Source organism: Nycticebus coucang, chromosome 3 (genome assembly GCF_027406575.1).
Source record: "Nycticebus coucang isolate mNycCou1 chromosome 3, mNycCou1.pri, whole genome shotgun sequence".
NCBI classification, from domain to species: domain Eukaryota; kingdom Metazoa; phylum Chordata; class Mammalia; order Primates; family Lorisidae; genus Nycticebus; species Nycticebus coucang.
Window position 1 is genome coordinate 16721291 of NC_069782.1, and position 20447 is coordinate 16741737.

At 45.8% G+C, this 20447-nt stretch overlaps 1 protein-coding gene across 3 annotated transcripts in view; it reads left to right on the top strand.

Moving 5' to 3' along the window:
• Positions 1 to 20447, top strand: part of NUAK1 (NUAK family kinase 1) — a 73918-nt gene that overhangs the window by 26538 nt on the left and 26933 nt on the right. For 2 of the 3 annotated variants that reach the window (XM_053585112.1, XM_053585113.1), the window contains exon 2: positions 5789 to 5909. The exons of the other annotated variant lie outside the window; for it this stretch is intronic. In XM_053585112.1, the coding sequence (XP_053441087.1) occupies positions 5789 to 5909 (121 nt within the window). The remainder of the gene's footprint in view (positions 1 to 5788; positions 5910 to 20447) is intronic. 3 annotated transcript variants of the gene reach the window in all.

Here is a 20447-nt window from a genome sequence, read left to right on the forward strand (position 1 = left end):
GCTCCTGTTGCTGGGATTAGGGTGCAGCTTTGTCCTCACTAAGTGATGCTAATGCCATGTTTATAACTGTGTTTCTTCTCCCTGCTGCTCAGCACCCCCAGTTGCACTTTCTGGGTGAAAACTTCCATATGATCTTGTAAAACTTCATCTGCTTAGAGGAGGTCCATCTTTGGGGATCCTCCAAGTGACTTATGTGACCTGTGATGTTTGGTGTCCCTCCTGGACTTATCCACAGCCTTGGGAATCGGTAGCCACTGGGCTCAGCCTGTTTGGGATCAAGTTTTGGCTCCATTTTTTAATAAGCTGTGTGACTGTGGGCAGTATTTAGTGTTTTCCTGGGCCCAATTTTCTCATCTGTAAAATGGGGTTGTAGGTAGGATGCGATAAATGAGGTAGGTAGGTAAATGAGGTAAGGTTCACTGGTACATATTTAACACATAAGCAATGTTGTTGTTATCATTGGGAATGTTGCCACTGGGTTAAAAAGGTTGAGATGTTAGGGCCAAAGAAAAAGCACTGAGTCCTGGCTAAAGTGTGTCCCTGGACGAGCATTGCTGGCATCAGCTTGCTAGAAATGCAGAATCCCAGGCCCCACTCCAGACCTGTGGATTCAGAATCTACATTTTAACATGATGCCCGGTGACTACCGTTTGAGAGACATTGTTCTAGAATACTGTCTGCAGGCTGAATAGGTCAGAGAACAAGCATTCAGGGGAAATAGCCAGGAAGGGAAGAGGGCAGAGATTCTGTTGGTGAGAGCCTCAAATACATAGGACCTGCTCAGACTCTGCCACGCACCTCAAAGCAGGTTCTGCTCTGCACAGGTGTCCCCTCCACAGTCCCTCCCTGCATGGCTGCCTGGGGGTTAGTTTTAACCTCCTCTTGCCTACCCCACTGTGCAGATTGCTAGGCACATTACCACGCCATTCCACTCCTTACAATGACTCAAGAAGTTGCTAACCCCATTTTACAGATGAGGAAACCAAGACCTGTAAGGTTTGGGCTTGCCTGGGGTCACCCAGCCAGTAAAGTCTGAGCTTTCACCCTCTCACTCGGTGTCCCCCTCACCCTGCTGCCTGGTGACATGCCCTCAACATTCCTAGCAGCCACCGGGAAAGAGGACGTCCTACAAGCTACAGAGCAGGTGGCTTTTGGTGATTATTTACAAAAGGAAAAACCACCAACCCCAAAGAGGAGGCTGGGCCTATTCCTTTTAACAAGAGGTGGGAATTGGCTGGGCTGAGGTTACCTCTTAAACAGGCAGCCCCCGCAGGGCAGAACTCGCAGGACCTCCACCCAACCCGCCACTGCACGAGGTTTAAACATTAAACTATAAGGTGGCCTTAATTTAAAAGCAGACTGTTTTATAAGGCGCACGGTGCCGTCTAGACTTGGGACGTTTATGAAAGAGGTTGTGTTGTGTGTTATGCTCAGACACCTGAGTGCCCTGCTCTGCTGTGTTCTCCCACTTGGACAGGAAGAAATTGGGTTTTGGGGGGTGGAGAGTGTGTGAATTCAGACATTTGGTAATCTCTTCCTGCTGGGCCCTTTCCTTACCTCTGTTTTTCTTTGTAGATGTGAGAATTGAGGAAAACTGGAGAGGTCGTTTCCTCCCTAGTGCCAGGCATGTCCGCACATTTCTTTGGTAACCCCTGGCCACGAGGGTAATTATGTAATTACTGGTATGATTTTTGCGCAGTGCTGGTACCTTCCCCACCCTGCCTCCCACCTCGAGGCCAGGGGCGGAATCATGCCAGCTCCCTCTCGCAGCCTGGAACATAGTAGATGGGCCAAAAGAGTAAGTAAACGAGCAGTCAGAATTCATGTAGCCTGAGGTCGTTATATTGAGGCAGACTTTTGATTACAACTATGAACATTTTTTAAATTGATTATTTATTATTTTTTTGAGACAGAATCTCACTCTGTTGCCCTGGTGGAGTGCCGTGGCATCATAGCTCATGGCAGCCTCAAATTCTTAGGCTTAAGGGATCCTCTTGCCTCAGCCTCCCAAGTAGTTGGGACTACAGGTACCCACCACAATACCCGGCTAGTTTTTCTGTTTTTGGTAGAGATATCTTGCTCTTGCTCAGGCTGGTTTCAAACTCCTCTGAGTTCAAGCAATCCACCTTCCTCAGCCTCCCAGAGTGCTAGGATTACAGGCATGAGCCACTGCGCCTGGCCCCAAATTGGAACATTTTATTCCTCTGTTTAGCTTCCTGGGCACACCTAAGAAGGAGATAGGGGAAGATGGTTATGGGGTCAGGGTATTTATCCCCCTGCCTTGTTTTGGACTCAGGCACTGTGATGCTAATCATGGCTCACCTGTTCTGAGCTTTCTGATGTTTCAGATGAGGTTATAATTTAAAGATCCAGGATGGAGCTTCTTTTGTTCCTTACATAGTTTGGGAAAGAGTGGTCTCTTTTCCCAAGACTTCCACTCACCGTGTCCCTTGAGGAACCAGGAGGAATTCAAATTTGCTCCTAGGAAGAAAGGAAGAAAAGAATGTTTGACTTACGGGAGACTTACTCTGGGTTAAAATTGGCTGACATTTACTGAGCAGCTACCCCAGCCCAGGCATATCCTTAAGCACTAGACATGCATTTAGGCAGGTACTTTTATTGCTCTACTTGATAAATGAAGGACCTGCCTAAGGTCACATGGCTAGAGAGTGGTTTTAGCCAGGACTCAAAGCCAGGTTCCTAACCATGATGCTAGACTGTTTGCGCACTGGTCCAGTTGATCCTTCAGCTTTGTGAAGCAGACAATCTTACAGGAGCTGCGTTTACAGATTTCCTTCCTATTTCTTAATAGCCCTTGAAAAGTGTAACAACCATTCCTAGCTCTCTGGGTCCTATGAACATAGGTCGAGTATGCAGCAAACGGACAAAGAAGAAAGATAATTTCAATTGGTTGAAAAAAAAGATAAAAAGGGGAAGAGTGGTGGCCGTGAGAGTGGGTCAGCGAGAGGGTCAGCTTGGATGATGAGAAGGACGCAGAGATCCGTGTGGTAAGGCCACGTTGTGTGCTGTCTGCACCGTATTGTAAGTGGCTGGTGAATGCTGGCTATTATTATTGTTGTTGTTTTCTTGGTTTGCCGTTAACCGGCTGTCTGACCTTGGGCTGGCTGTCCTCTGCTTGGGAGTGGAGCTGAATGTCTTCTTCCCGCTGCCTTTGGCAAGTGAGCAGCTCAGAGGGATCGCTAGCATTTGTCTCCTTCTGAGCCCTCGCGGCCCCTTTGAAACCGGGACAGAATGAGCCCTCTCTTACATTTTCAGCGGAAGATTCATTGTAGGAAGAGGGCGGCTTTTGTGGAGGGATAGCCACCATGGTCATTAACATTTAAGAAACCCCTTTAGTTTCCTCAGTGCTGAGTGGGGTGTTGTGAGAATGTGGGCGCTTCCCTTTTCGTACCCTGCTGGAAGCATCCTCCTGGCGAGTGGACCGTGGGACCATCGGCCTGCTGGGCTGTTAGGCGGCTTATTGTTGTACCTTCCCTGACCCTGACTGGTGAAAGAATTTGTTCCCATTGTAATTTGACAATAGGGTCTCCGCGAGGCCAAGTTCAGCTTGCTGCATAATCAGAGGGGTGGTTTCTACCCTGGACCCATCTCTAACTTATGGAGGAATGTAGGAGTCGGTCCAGAGCCTCCCACATTCTCCGCAGCCTGCGTGTGCTCCCTGTCTGCTTCCTCCAAGAACAAGCTCCTGGGGTTGCAAGCCTTACTTGGATAAAATAAAGCCTTCCAGTCATATCTTTACATTTGACGTAAGTGAAGGGAGGCTTTTTTGCTACATACTGAATGGGGCTGTCGCGAGCGCCTGGGGTAGTGCTGAGCCTGGCACCGTGGTCAAAGGGGGCCTTTAAGCTGGAGGCGCATTCATCTCTGCACAGCTCCTTCTGCCCAGACATGGGCGCACCCGTGGTGGAAGGGAGGTGGCGCCTGCCCGTGGGTTACAGCAGGGCCTTCTGTCTTTCACATCTGCCTTCTGCGTTCCTTGATTGCTCATGTAGATTCATGTTATAGGAATCCGTAATCGTCCTATTTATCATGCCTGTTTTAGCAGTAGTATTTAACTGAGGCAGTCCCTCTCTTTCTGCTGTCATTTCACTACCATTTCTCTGGTCTGAGCTCCCATCGCCTAATAACATCAACCCCTCCTTCACCCATTCCTCCTTCCTTCCTTCCCTTTCTTTTTTTTACTTTACTGGCTGTTTTTAGAGACAAGGTCTCACTTTAGCTCAGGCTGGTCTCAAACCCACGGGCTCAGGCAATCCACCCGCCTGGGCCTCCCAGGTGCTGGGATTATAGGCGTGAGCCACCGCGCGCAGCCCCTTCTTTCCTCTCTCTCCCTGCCTCCCTGGCCATGCTGCTTTCTCAGGTCTCCCACATGCCAAGCAAAGGTGTTGAGGCCTGGAGATAAGTGGCCAATAAGAGCCTCACCGGTGTAGAGTCCAGTAAAGACACAAATACTGATTTACTCACAACTGGGGAAAGGACTGCAGAGGAGAAATACAGGGAGCTGTGTTAACCTGTCTTGGGGGGGGTGGCCAGCATGCCAGTTGCAGCAGCTTCCCGATTCTCACTGGGTCATAGATAGGCTGGTGGTATTTTAGAAATGTTTCCACTCATAGCGCCTAGAGAAGTTGCACAGGCTCCCGAAGGGATCTTTGAATATGGGCCTGTGAGGCTGTGGTTGACCCTGTGCCAGTCAAAGGGTGGCCGAGGGTTCTGATCACAATGACAGCTTTTTCCTCCAGGTAACTGTGCCTTCATGATGCAGAAGGGTGGATTAGCTGCCTTTCCTGTAGGAAACGGTGGCACAGGTGACAGTTGAGGTTACAAGAGGAGCAGTTTGGTGGAGAGCTAAGCAGCCTTTCTGAAGCCAGCAGATCAGTTAGTGGGCTTCCTAGTTACCTGTAGGTCCCCCTCCCTTAAGTGTTTTTTTCTTGCCCCCCCAGACCCAAGGTAATTAAATTACCAACGAACTTGTTTATGAGCAGAGATGTATCTGCTGGCAAATACAAGTTTCCTTTATTAGATTTCCATTGTCATTTAATGCCTGTTGCTCTATGTGTTTCTTTGAGTAATCGCTCTGTGCGTTGGCTGCACTGGCACTGAATATTTGGAACTGCCTGGGCCTGGCAGGGAGACTGGCTGTCACTCCCTTTGTTTTACCCTGATCTGTCTCTAGAAGAGCCTTTTTGTCACACCATGTGCTGTTCAAGGTGCCTCAGGCAAGAGGAAGGATGACAGGAGGATTTGACTTCTGAGCAATCTGTATAAACACTGCAGAGGCTGGAATCTTAAAAGCTAAGGTTTGAGGCAGGGCTGGCCTTGAGATTGGCCACAAAATAATGTTTTCTATTTTTTTTTCTTTCTGCCACCACCGCGGCAGCGTGCAGTGGAGCTGAGCGGTACCGATTCCACCTGCCCATGTTTAATCAATACCCTCTAAACTGAAAGAGCCTCTTTTTCCTTTTCCAAAGGATCAGAATTCCTAGCATCAATGAATCTGGCCATGTTTTGCAGCCTTTGCTTTATGGAAGAAAAAAAAAAATCCACCCTCCCCAGCCCCAGACTGTTAAAACCTGATGTTTTCTGTTGCTGAGAGAAGGGTGTTTCTGCTATAAATGAAAGACATGACAGGGGGTATTTCGAAGCTTTTGTTTTGGTTATTGTCGGTTCTGCCAACAAGTAACATCTGTATTTATTTTCCAAACTCCTCCAATGGCTGATTTGCATCTGTTTAGTTCTCTGAGTAACATTTCATTTCCTGACTTTATAGGTTGCTATAAAATCCATTCGTAAGGACAAAATTAAGGATGAACAAGACATGGTTCACATCAGACGAGAGATTGAGATCATGTCATCCCTCAGCCATCCTCATATCATCAGTATTTATGAAGGTCAGTGATTTTTTTTTTTTCCCACCCCTGTATCAGTTACCATTTCTCATACCATGGGGCCGGCCAAGACTTTTAAGTAATTGCCTTTCTGGAGAGGAGCCAAGTATTTTTCTCCATGATAGAAATAGGCGGCCGTTATCTCTTATTTGGTTACCTTGAACGCAACCAGGCACATGAGTGCAGCTCATTTGGGTCATAAAATATCTCCGGCGGATGCTTATTCTGTCTTCCCAATTCCTTGGCAGTTGCTAAGCAACCCATCTTATTGAAAGGCAGTCTGTGAGACAGCCATGGTTTCTGAAAAATGACTGTTTGCCCGGTGACCAAATCACAGTGGACACATTGTAAATGTCACTCCCCAAAGCCAGTTGCTTTGATAGTGGTATGAAGAGTCACTCAAAGCTAGGTTCTTGCAGTTAGGAATTAACTCTGAGCAGGTCCAGACAACGCCAGGAAAGAGGGTTAGTACAGCAGATGCTTTGCAAATCGGAATCCAAACTGGGTTGGTGTTTGTAAAAGGGCAGGGTGGGGGAAAGCTTATAAAAATGTCCAGGCTTCAATTCAACCCTTTGGTCTTCATGGGAAGAAATGGAAAGTATAAACCTCCCACAGACTATCATTTTTTAAAAAGATCCCATAAAGAAATTACACAGCAGTATGTGTTTATGACAGAAGTGATTGCAATAGAAATGTTAAAATTAAAAAAATTTGTGTTCTACCTTCCAACTTAATAAATAGCTCTCATCCATATCTATATTTTTGTCTACTTTTCTATATCTATATGTGGTTTTTATTTGATGTTGGATCATACTGTTTATACCATTTTTTAGCTTGTTTTTTTTTCCATTTATTATATCATGAATCTCTTCCTGTGTCAATAAATATTCCCCTGTAAAGACATTTGAAAAGTCTTTATAGTATTCCATTTATGGACATACCATAATTTATTGAGTCTAATTGCCTTTGCCAAACATTTGAGTTGTTCCAAATTTCTGGTTATGATAAACAGGGCTTTAGTGAGCCTCCTTGTGTACTGTTTCTGATTATTTTCTAATGAAAAATTTCTAGTCTCGGACTTAATAAGTTAAAGTGTTTCCCCAGAATATTTTAAAATATATGGTTGATTGAGAAAAATGAACCTATTTTTAATTTCTGATCTGATCATTAAGTAGTTATCAGGAAACCAGATGGTGACCCTAAAATTTCTCTGATAGTTTTCGTTCTCCTTCATCTGGCTCCCTGATCTTTTTTGCCATTATTTTTTCTGCTGCTGCTATTTTTGCTTCTTATCTCGAAGTAAGTGTTGGTAATGTCTTATCTTGGATCTTGATCTTTTTAAAGCTCATTTTTTTGAGCCCTTGGGGATAGGATTTTTCAGAGAAATCTTTATCCATTCAATCTTGTATTCATTCCACAAACATCTCGTGCAGCAATTCTCCAAGGGCAGTCCCGGGCCAGCGGCAACAGCATCACTTGAAATGAGTAGAAATTCAAATTCTAAGGCTTCGCTCAGGACCTGCTGAACCAGGAATGCAGCAATCTGAGTTTTAGCAGGTTTGAGAATCACTGGGCTACTGAATGTCTACTTGTTGAGCATCTGTTAGAAATTTAATGCTGAAGATGATATGTAACCCATATTCAAGAAGCAGTTCGAGGCGGTGTGGAAAAAGTATTATGTAGATCTGTGAGCAACATATTCTGAGATGATGGAGGCACAGGGGTTAGAAGTGTTCCTGAAGATGTACGGCATCTGGGCTGGGCCTTGAAGATGTTTTGGGGGTAAAGAATTGGCAAAAGTAGAATTCCAAGCAGATCAAGAAAAATCTAAAGATACCTGGCTCAGGTTTCTAGAAGTTAGAAGTAAGCAGAGATACAAAGTGCAGACGAAAGTTTTATTAAATTCTTATTTTTTTCTTGTTCCATGTGGCCTGGTTACCATAAAAACCTCAAGTCCATGTGAAGGATCACCTGTGGGGTATGGACTCCTGTGGGTCCCGTGCTCTGTGGGCATTGTTGTGTTTTGGTGTTTCTTGGCTTAAAGCAGGAACTTTCTTTATCAGGAAGGCAGAGAAGGTTTATTCTCAGCACGAAGTTTCCAGGTTCTTTATTTGGAAGGCTGTCTATGGCAGCTGGAATCTGGCAAGGAAAAACCTGACTACTTCATCAGCTCCACGCCCTCTTTGGCCTTGGGAATCATACAAGATGAATGAGGAATGGGAAACCATCTCCTGCCACAGGGAAGGTCAAAGATGAACCTTAATGGAAGAAATTTTTATTATCAAGGGCTAGATGGCCTTAGTACAGACCTTGTGGAGGCTTTAAGAAGAGAAGCTTCTGCTTGTCACTTTAAAGATGGGTACAAGTGTGAGTTAAAGTTCTTTGATGACTAGAAATAGTTTCTGTCAAGACCTCAGGAGGGACCTTGGGCCTCAGCTTGTAAAATCCTCAGAGCAGGTTTTAGGGAGTCAGTGAGGAGCTTGAGTTCAGACCCAAATCCTTCACCGTGGCTTAGACATGAGACTTCGGGCAAGGTGGGGGGCCTCTCAGTGCCTCGGTAACCTCACACATAAAGTGGGGATGATCATGCTAGCCCTCTCAGAGGGTTGTCAATAGATTAAATGGAATGCTACATGTACCTGGTAAGCTCAAAAAAGATACTTATTATGAGGCCACTGTAATTATCACAAGTAGTTCTTAACCCGGGGTCCAATGACAGGGGTATTTCATGCGAGAGCTGCAGGGACCTGTGAGTCCCCTGGAATAGTCTGTTACTGTGCTGTTCAATACAGAAGCCCCTAACTACAGCTGGATATTTAAAATTAATTACAATAATTTTTTTTTTTTTTTGAGACAGAGTCTGTCACTCTGTCACCTGGGCTACAGTGCCATGGCCTCAGTCCCATGACCTCAAACTCCTGGGCTCACTCAAGCAATCTTCCTGCCTCGGCCACCTGAGTACCGGGGACTACAGGCACCTGCCACAACACCCAGCTGATTTTCTATTTTTAGTAGAGCCGGGGCCTCACTCTTGCTCAGGCTGGTCTCGAACTCGTGACTTCAAGCAATTCTCCCACCTCACCTTCTCAGATTGCTAGGATTACAAGTGTGAGCCCCTGTGTGCAGCCTATAGTAAAAAAATCTTAAAAATTGAATCCCTCAATCACTGAACCACATTTCAAATGCTCAGTAACCACAGGAGGATAGTGGCTATGATATCGGACAGTGTAGATACAGAACATTTTCCTCCTTGTAGGAAGTTTTGCTGGACAACGCTGTTATATGACGTCTTGTGTGTTGTTACATGTGATGTTTTACGGGTTATGTTTTTTCTGATGAGAGCATGTGTAGCTTTCATCAGACTCTCAAAGGCATTCTTGACCTCAAGTAAGTGACGCAGAGTACCATACCAAGAAAAGGTATTGTTTTATCCAGAAAACTTCCAGGAACTTAAATGTGGCCTTTATTTCTTTTAATTTCTTAGAGCTCTCTGGTTTCTGTTCTGTTCCCTTTTCCTTCTCCCACGCAAGTTCTGTTTCTCCCACGTCAACTGAACTGTGGAGGAGGGATGCTCCCTCCCTTCCCTGGGGGTTAGCAAGAGAGAGCAAAGGCTCCATTCCAGCTCCTCCAACTGACACTCCACAGTGTCAGTCCCCGGTTCCATGACTTTATCTGCTTTACTGCCCAGCAGGACCCTAAAACCCGGCTTTGAGAGTGAACTTGGAAGTGTCATCTGTAGAATTCTTCACATTTTACCAAGGTCTCCCATCGAGTCTCATTTGATTCCCAGGGAAAACACATGAGGTGGGCAGGCCAGGTGGCCCCATTTTGCAGTTGGGGACGTGGAGACTCTGGACAATGATCGACTTGCTGGGTGTATTCGTTTCCTAGGGCTGCCATTACCGAGTGCCACAGACTGGTGGCTTACAGATATACACTTTCTCACAGTCTCGGAGGCTGAGACCCTGAGAGCAAAGTGGCATCAGGGCCAGTTTCTCCTGAGGGCTGTGATCGATGTGTCCCACGCCTCTCCATGGGGTTTGTAGATGGCGTCTCCCTGCTGATTCTTCACATCATCTCCCCACTGTGTGTCCCTGTCCAGATTCTCCTTATCATAAGGACACCAGTGATATGGATTGGGACTCATGCTAATGACCTCACTTTAACTTAATTGTCTCCGTAAAGACCCTGTCTCTCTAAATAGGGTCTCATTCTGAGGCCCCGGAGGTAGGGCTTCAACATGTGAGTTTTTCTTGTTGGTGGTGGGGGGGGCACAGTTCAGCTCATCACATTGGGTGTTGCAGCTGGCTGGTGGCCCTGACACATAGGTCTCCTGGCTCCATTTGTCTCTTTCCCTCTGCCATGCCTCAGGCCCATATTTCTGAACTTGCTGACATCTTGTTTGGCTGGTTCTTCAGCCCAGCATTTTCTATCTAACCTTTCCTGCCCCTGCTGCAACCTGGAATATGGGGCGGGGTGTGTGTGCGTGCAGGGGTGCGAGGGTAGTGGCAGCAGTGGTGGTGGGACCTGGGTCTGGCAGTCCAGAGTGAGAGGGGACCCTTCTCTCTGGAAGCTGATTGGTTGACAGGTCAGTCACAAGCCTTAGCTCCATGCTGAAATGCATTATTGATTTGCTTAGTGAGAAATCAATGCTGTGGCACCTAAGTGGATATTTGGACACTAGCCAAGTGAACAGAAGCTACTTAAGAACTTTACAGATTCTTCTTTAACAAAAGCTTTATGATTAAAAAATAAACACACAGCAGCAGTAGCAGCAGCCACGTGGCAATCTGACAGCGCAATGATTCACCTCTGTGTGTTTGGGAGCTTGGGGTATTCAGGAGGGGAAGGCATCACCTTAGAAGGTGTTGGCTGGTGATATTGAAATACTAGTTCCAGAGAAAAAGTAATTCATCCATTAAAAGAAATACTAATTGGGCAGCGCCTGTGGCTCAGTGAGTAGGGCGCCGGCCCCATATGCCGAGGGTGGCGGGTTCAAACCCAGCCCCGGCCAAACTGCAACAAAAAAATAGCCGGGCATTGTGGTGGGTGCCTGTAGTCCCAGCTGCTCGCCAGGCTGAGGCAGGAGAATCGCGTAAGCCCTAGAGTTAGAGGTTGCTGTGAGCCGTGTGACGCCACGGCACTCTACCCGAGGGCAGTACAGTGAGACTCTGTCTCTACAAAAAAAAAAAAAAAAAAATACTAATTAAGTGCCTACTATGTGCCAGGTTCTGTTTTAGCTCTGGGAACACAAGTGCAAATACAACAAGCTCTTCTCTCTCTTGGAGCTGATGTTCAATGAGAAGGAGATGAGCTAGTCAACCAAGTCAACAGATAAGGTGGTCAGGGAGGGCCTTTCTGACTGAGTTTTGAGAGGAGTGATTTTTTTTTTCTTTTGTAATCTAATGTCACATATGATTTTTAATTGTGGTGAACTACACATAAAATTGCCATCTTAACCATTTCTAAATGCACAGTTTGATGGCATTAAGCATATTCATGTTGTTGTACAGCCATCTCCATCATCCATCTCTAGAACTTTTCTTCTTTTTCTTCGTCTTCTTCTTCTTTGAGTAATTTTTTGGGCTGAGGCTTGAATGAAGCCAAGATTAAGTGACAGGACCCATGAGGCTGAGATTTTGAGGAGAAAGTAGTATTTTTTGATTTGCCCATTAAAATAATATCCACAGTAGCTAGGAGCTAGTGAGTCTTTACCTTGCTCTAGGAGGTGTGTGACTAGTTATCTCACTTAGTCTTTCTATCTATGAACTATGAACAGTTAACATCCTTATTTTATAGCAAGGAAAATTGAGCTTTCAGGAAAAGTCCATTTTCCAAGGTTATGCCAAGTAGTAAGTGGCAGATCTGAGAGTTGATCCCAGGCAGTGACCCTGTGAAACCAGTGTTCCTGATACTAACCTGTTAGTTGGCAGTCTGCAGTGATCTCTGCATGGGGGCAAGTATTGTCCTAGCCCCCGTGATATAGAGAATCCCTGACCTTCACAGAGGTTGCTCTTACACAGCTCAGAGGATTAAATCCCACCTTCGTAGATATTTTAGAAAATATTTCTACCAGCATCTCAGGAAGAAGCTTGGGCCTCAAATTTGGTAAACTCATAGGTGAAGTGTTTTTATACTTTTACCATGCAAATGTAAGGTAAATATAATTCTCAACTCCTGCAGGCCCATAGAATCTATGGCCAAAACAACTCTGCTATTCACCAAATCTCAAAAACTAATTCCTTTCAAATGTGTCCTTCTCCAGCCAGACTGGGGGGTTAATTCTCCTGTTGACCTGCGGGTGAAGGTGATTAACCCTCAAATTTGTCAACTCTGTGTAAACACAGAAACATAACTGCCTTCTAATGCTAAGTAAATAAAAGAGGATAGACACTTTCCAGCGTGTGATACTGAGGGTAACCTAATCGGGAGGAAAGAGAGAAATCTGCACTATCTCAGAGACGGACCCCTGTTTTGAGTCAAAGGAATTCCATTCTCTCAGCAGGGAAGTAATTGACAATATGGAAGAAACTGCTGAAAAGGAAGTGCCCACCAGACCTTTCTACTTGGTTGCCTAGGATGGAAGAGATAAAAAGTTTTGGCCTGAGGTTCTGATTTCAGAACCTTTAAACATCAAAGGCACGTTGTCTCACTCTCATTTCCCCTTTGAAAGCCTAGAAGACCCTGTCTACAAAACCCCTGGGAATGGACATCTTTAACATCCCATCTGGTAACAGTCTGGCATGTAAAATTGAAAAGGTGGGAGGTGCAAGGGGGGGGGGGTGCGGTTGGGGTTGAGATTCGCCCGGGCCTTCACTTTCATGCCCTTGGTTTTGGTTTCTAGAAATCTCTTCTCCTGGCCGGGCAGGATTACATCTCTTTATTGGCCCTTTGCATTGTAACATGCTAGAAACGGCCAGCTCTTTCATCACTTCTCCTATTTTAGGTAAGCGTGATCCTGGCTTTAGAGGACCAAGTAGGAAGTCTCTTTGGCGTTTGTTAGCCGTGATCTCTCATCTGTTGAAAGAGTCTCTCAAACTTAAAAAAAAAAGAACCAAAATATATCTTCTTTGATAAGCATGTAAATCTCATGCCCCCACTCTGTGAGCCTTAAGCCTGCTGTCCCTGAGAAAATGTAATAGAAACTATATTCTCAAATGTTCTCTGGATTTCTACCTTCAAGACACTTCGGATGAGTTCCCTGTCGGTTAAAAGGGCCTCTCGTCCTCCTGGAAATGGCATTACAGTGTGGTTTTTTAGCTACCTGTGCCTCCTGGAATTTTGATCTTTCTGGAAGGAGATATCACTCTTGCCTCCTGGTGAAAATCACTGCTCTAAAAATCCAGAGGAGGGAAAATCAAAGGCCAGGATCTGTGGAAAAGCCCAGAGTCCGTGTGGTGCACTGCAGGCCCCCCAGCCTGTGGCCAGGGGCACTGCAGCTTTTGTGAGATGTTTCCACAGAATCCAGCAGAGATCTGGGAGTGAGAAAGTGTGACTGCTCAGTCCCCTGCTCCTGGAAAATAACCCCTTGAGAAAGGCAGGACCCTGCAAACTGCCCACGCATGCATTTGAGCAGGGCTTCTCAAAGGATGTTCTGGCTGGGCCCTGCCCAGGACCTGCAGAATTAGAAACTCTGGGCATCAAACTCTAGGTGACTCTGATGCACTCCAGTTTGCGAACCCCACTGTATTAGAGAAATACCCCCTTAAAAGGTTCAAAACCAAAGCAGGGCTGCTTTTCTCACATCGATTATTTGGAAATACCTATAGTGGAAGCAGTTTACATTTCCCTTCTCAGGCTCAGCTGTGCTAATCCAGGGTTCTGAGGCAGGAAGACTTGATTTAGGCTCTTTTGAAGACAGAGAATAAATGTCTAAATCTATCAAGGCTAGTGGTTATTATATTACCCGCTATGCTCATTCATTCATTTTCATTATCATTCATTCATTCATTTGTTCTACAAAAAATTATCAAACGCTTATGTTTTAGGTGCTGTTCTAGTAGGGCGAGAAGATATGTATTGTCCAAATAGGCTTAGATTGGAATGAGCCAGTTGCTCTTCCAGTTACTACCGTGTGACCTTGGTCTATGATTAAGGTCTCTGTGACTCAGTTTTCTCACCTATTAAATGGGGCCAATAGCTATTAATTGCTACTGTATAGATAATGTTGCAGGATTAACTGAACTGATGAATAAAATTGCTAAGCATAATGCCAGAGACATGCTCCATAAATGGTATCGATTATTCCTGATGTGATATCTAGGGATCAATGACATGTCCTTTCTGGATGGAGTAAAAACTTCTTCTGGGAAGCGATAGTAGGGAAGACTGAGGCCAGATGGCCTAGATCAGTGATTCCGAATGCTGGATGCGGAATAGAATCTTACGGGGAGTTTGTAAAAATTAATGCTGATGCCTGGGCCTCACCCCCAAGGATTTCAACTTAATTGGCCAGGCTGAGGAATATGGACTTAATCCTGCAACCAGGAGGAAACGAGCCTTGCTCTGGAAACTTGAGTTGGTCTGATCATTTTGTCATCAGTGAATTCCAGAGAAGACCATGTGTCTGGCAGCCGTCACCAGTGAGCAGCCAGTGATACCTTTGGGCTTGGGTTCGCTTCGTTAGCATTGGGTCGCTGCCCTCATCAGGGACTCAGAGCCCCATGAAGCAGTTTGTTGAACTTGGCAAAGTGGTTATGTTATGCTTGTGTTTACTCTTTTGAACCCATGGCGAATTGCTGAGCATCTTAACACACTCCCTCTGCTGCCAGATTCACAAGTTCCACACGATGTCCCTGCAGACTGGATGCAAATTAAGGACTCGCCCTTGTTAATAACGCAGCACCAGAGAGGTTTCTCCAGTTTGAATCATAGGAACGAGCTCTTCAGATGTGAGTCTGTCCAGCCACTTCTCTAATGAGTTTCCTATTAAGTTAGCTATTTGACCTTCAAGTATATTATTTTCATTGTTTTCATTTGATTACACCCAAGTCGTTTTTCTAGAGGCTGGAGATTAGAAATAAAACAACTAAAAACTTACACTACTCCCTGACTGCCCTGCCTCCCCCTCCTGGGCTTCCTGAAATTCAGTATTTGCTGATGCCTTAAATAACACAGTTTATACTTGATGATTTTCAAAGAAAAAAAAAAGAGCGAGACCTTCTTGCGCTTTACTATAGGGTCTTTTGAAGTGAACTGGGATGGTTGTCTTAATTTGCTTACACGGCCTTAGGAAGCTCACAGAACACAGAAGAGGGGCCTCCACAATGACCATGTGCAACAGAGGGGATCTGGATATTGAAAAGGGGGCTGGGAGTAATTTGTAAACTGCACAGTCTGAGATTTTCTGATTTGGGAAATGCAGACTCCTCCTTCCCCGCCATGACTTCTCACAGTGGGCTCACCTGGCAGGTCCAGCTCAGCAATGGACAGACACCCCTGCTTTGGAATGGCACTGGGGTCTGAAGAATGGAGATCTAGAGACCTAGGCTTGTTGCCATTGCAGCCTCTGCTGTGGGCCCCTCGAGTCCTTGGATGTGTTTGAGTGTCCCTCCCACCTGCATCCAATCACACACAACCTCAAGGGCACCACAAATGCAGTCTCAGGTGTGGGTTCTGCCAGGACATGGTCACAATCCTGGATTTGATCCAGGCATGTCTTCATTTGTTCTTTCTTAAACTAAGACTTGCTGCGGAAGGACTAGGTAACCTGCCCAGGCGACCCAGCGGTACGTGGCAGAGCAGCCTGGATTTGAGCCCAGTGGCCTGACTCTGGGAGTCAGGCTCCTCACCACTGTGCTGTGTTGTTGGGGCGGTCCAGAACTTAGACGTGACAAGATCCCCCTCAGAGTGGCTGAGCCGTCCATCCATATGTGGCGGGTCAGCCGTGGCTAGAACCAGAGGTGTGATAACCCCGGACTTGGCTTTTCCACTCTGGGGAGATGAATCCCCTGAGGGAAAAAAACCTCTGCTTGGGTTTCTGGGAGTGGAAGACTCTGAAGTCTACCTTCACAGAAGGATTTCTGTCCCCCAGTTCTGGCAATGATGGGGAGCTTGCTTTTCTCAGAAATTAACTGTATCAAGGGCCCTTCTTTGGCCTGGGGTGGTCGTGAGAGATTCTGATCATTCAATTGCCAGGGCTCACTCAGAGTCAGAAGTGTGTGTGTGTGTGTGTGTGTGTGTAAAGAGAGAGAAAGGCTTAGGTGAAGCCACAGAGAGGGAGACCAGGGAGCACATGTGGTGAGTGTACATAGCTGGCTGATGGAGCCCACTATTTCCAACCTCGGGCCCTGTGTGAGTTCCATGGATATGCCTCCCAGGGGCAGTTGTGGAAGCAGGGTGGGGCCCAGTGGCCAGTCCAATGTAGGGTCCTTGAGTCCCCTCTGCCACACAACTTTTCTCTCTATCCTGGTCACATCCCCTATCTTCCTAGGATTTGATATTGGGCCTCTAAACAGCACTAATAATCTTAGCAGGAATGAATGGCTCTTGGCAAGCCTTCTGCACCCCTCTTCTGCGGGTAGCTTCTCTGCCTTCTTAGTATTTCTTCTGCCTTCCATGAAGTCTGCTGCTGGCAGTGGGTGGTCCGGTTGGCTGTGGTTCTCCTTTAATATGCCAGCCAACGTCCAGAATGAGTTTTGGTTCAAGAAAAGACAATGAGTGAACTAAAAACCCTTCTGTTGTCCAAACCAGGAAACCGGCTGACTCAATTCTGACCAGTTCATTGACACTAGGGGAGCTGCCAGTCTAATTTTATTTTCTTACCCTTACTGCCCTGGGTTTTCAAACACTAGGGATCAGAGGACCCTTGAGTGACATCATGAGCCCATGAGGTGTTTAAAATTTAGATTTGGGAAGGAAAATTTTATTTTATTTTTATTGTTTGGGATTAAGTTACACGGATTGCATTTGTTAAAGTCCCTCTTATAATTGTGTCCCACCCCTGTGAGGTGTGCCATACACTGTGACCCACCATCCCCCTTCTTCCTCCCCTCTGATGGGAGGAAACTTTTGAAGACCGAATCTTGTATTGACCTAAAGACCCAATAAGTTTGCAGAGAGTGCTCTCCAAGGAAAGATCACTCCATTGCTGAAATGAAAAATAAGCTATGTTCTGTGAGGATCCTACTGATCTTTAATAAAAGAGCACAGCTTAGGCATGGAAAGGCACTTCTGCCTGAAGTTTGGAGAAAGTAATAAAAATGAAGCTGCGTGTACCATGGAAGGAATGGCCCTGACTTGAAATGCCTTTAGGAGACATAACTGATAGAAGGCCAAAGGCATGAAGAGAATCCTGACCGGTCCCCTCCTAGGCCCTTGGCTTTTTACTTAAAACCAACAAACTAATTTTCCTCCTCCCCTGCAAGTTATATGTAAACCAGAAAGATAGTCTGCATTTTTAGTAACCAGCTCTTCACAGAGCATCCTGTGATTGATTCCCCTCCTCCCCCCAGGGCTGCTTCCTTCCCAAATGGCCTGATGTATTGGGCTCTGACGTGGCCAATGGATGGTTAAAATAATGCCAAGTTCTCCTCACTCATCAGCATTCCTCCCTGGCCAGAGCATTGTTTTTATAATACACATTTTCTCAAGTTATACAAGTTGTGTTATGAACCTCGAGGGCAGCAGGAGGGAATCGTTAGGCACTGGGTAATTAGCGTGGTTGTGAAAGCCAGATAATCAGAAGGCAGAACTGGACTGTCAAACTGAGCATCTGATGAAATTCAGGATTAATTTGGAGAAGCAGCTGTTGCTATAGCAACCAGTCCCCACACTCCCTTGAAATGGAAAACAGACAACAAGAAAAATAATTCAAGTTGGTGTCTGGGAAGAAGGAAGGGCCTTCTGTGGAAGTAGAGGAGGGATGTAGTATGAGGGTTTGGTCTAAACAATGGTTAGGCCATCTCAAAAGCAAATCCCAAGTCATTTTCGATGGTTCAGTTCCCTGCCTGCTTTCTCCAGGAATCTTCGCAGGCCCATTCGGGTTCACCTCACTGATCTTTCTCTCTGATCATCTAGGTACTTAAAGTCTGTACCGTACAGGGTAGCTCTTGAATTGTTTTTAAAGTACTAGTCATTTCCAGCTAGAAACCAGCTCTCGGAAGACAAAGACTATGCTTTCTACTGTTTTTGTATTCCCTGTAACACAAAGAAAAATGCTCAGATGAATGCTTCAGATGGCCTGATAATAAAGCATTTCCAAAAAAGTCAGTGAGGTTGGCGCCATCCAAGGAAGGAGAACCTGCATTGAGTATAATAATGTGCAGAGAGTAAACAGATGAGGGAGGAAGGTGGTGGAGAGTCGCATGGCAAGATGTGTGGAGTCACATACATTTGCTGTCAAATCTTACTGGATATTGACCCAAGAGAAATAACATGTAGACATGTATCAAAAGATACACACAAGAACGCTCACAGCCATGCTGTTTGTAATGATCCTCCCCTGGAAACAACCCGAATGTCCATCAATCGTAGAATGGATAAATAAAAATGATCCGTTCACATCATGGAGTACTCTAGAGCAATGTGAACCAGCAGTCTTAAAGTACATTGAGCAAAATAGATTTTTGTTCTCATAAACATTATGCTGAGTTAATGAAACCAGACACAAAAGAATGTATACTGCACTATTCCATTTTTTAAAAGTTTCAAAATTGGCACAGCTCATCTGTGATTTTGGCTTATATTTATCATGCTCATGATATTGGCTTCCCTACGTCCTTGGGGAGATGGTTAATGACAGATAGAGGACACAAGGACATGGTGGGGGTGCTGGCAGGGGGCCTAGCAGTGCTATTTCTTGATGTGAATACTGGTTTTCTATTTATAAAGTAGGGATAATATTGATACCTATCACAACCATGGGATTGTTGGGAGAACTGAATGTTTTAATCCATGGCATGTAATAATTGTTAACTATTGGCTGGGCATGGTGGCTCATGCCTATAATCCTAGCACTGTGGGAGGCCGAGGGGGGAGGATCCCTTGACCTAGGAGTTTGAGACCAGCCTCAGCTAGAGTGAGACCCCATCTCTGAAAACTAGCCGGGCTTTGTGGCGGTCACCTGTAGTCCTGGCTACTCAGGAGGCTAGGGAAGAGGATCACTTGAGCCCAAGAGTTTGAAGTTGCTGTGAGCTGCAATGCCATGGCATTATACCCAGGGCAACAGAGTGAGACTCTGTCCACCCCCACAACCAAAAAAAAATGTTAACCATTGTTATTATCAGCCTTCTAGGGAAGGAGAGGTCACATTGGGGGAAGTCTCCTGGGAAGACGCGAGTCCTGAATGATTTCACAGGTGCAGGACCCTGGATGCTACCCTGTTGCTTGTTCTCACCTTCTGGATTGTTCTTGGCAATGTTTGGTCACCTGTCTGACCCCTCTGGAGGTCCCGTGGGTGTTCCAGGCTTCGGTGTTTTATTCCTAGTCCTCTTCTTTTTCTTCTCCTGTTCTCTGGCCCTGCCAGCAGCTGGTGGTCCTCTCTGCTTGCAGCACTTCTTTTTCTGCCCATGTCCCCTTCCTCATGCCGCCCTTCTCCCTGGTCTGCCTTTCTCTGCACTCTAAGCTGAGTAAAGTCTTCTTTCAGCATCCCCAGTGCCATCTGCGTTAGTAGATGCTTTATAAAACTCTCTTGCTGCACTAAAAACCAGGCTCTGTGCCACAGGGACATGGCCCTGTGCTGAGGGCCTGACACAAGCTGAGCTCAGTTTCTATTCAGGGCTTTGATTTTCCTGGTAGGCCTGGCATGTCAAGGGCCATAGTTTTCCTTACCACTCTGGAGCCACTGGGCTTTTGGGTAAAACTGGCCAAGAGACACGGGCTTTCATTTTTCAGAAAGGAAACCCTTCCCAACTGGTGGAAAATAAGCTTTTGCTTAGTGACTAATCACATAAACACAGACAAGATTTCTGGGCATATAAATAACCAGTTGTAAAAGTGCCCAAGGGAAGCAGCTCTTTTTGCTAGAAGAATGGCCAAGTGTATTCCTGTCACCTCGCTGGTAGTGACCTTAACCATGGGCAAGGAGTCTTGGGTTGAGGGGTGGAAGTTGGTCATTGTTCAGTCTGAATTTCTGAAGCCTTGCTCTTATAAATTATGAACCCTGAGCTATTCTGGAAAAATAATAGATGATCTCCCAGGCTTTTCCTGCTAGAGAATCCTGTTCTTCTGCTGCAGCCACAACATGTTTTAAAGAGCAATGCCAGTGGGGAGAGAAAGTCTTAGGGCTTTGTTTTGCCAGAGTTGCCTAAGACACAGATGGAGTAATTGTGAGAATAGCTTCCATTTTTTGAGCACCGCAGAGGCTCCGTGCTGAGGGTCTGTAGGCTCACTGAGTTCCCTGATAACCATGTGCGGGAATTATTAACGTCACTGGATTGACGAGGAGAGTGAGGTTCAGAGGGATTAAAGTATATGAGCAGTAAAGTAGAGGCTAAAAGCTTAGGTCTGCAGTCAGAATTCCTGGCTCAGGCCTGGCTCCATCCCTTGCTCTCTGTAGCCATGGTGATTATTAGTCTCCTTGTGGTACCCAGATGTTCTCAT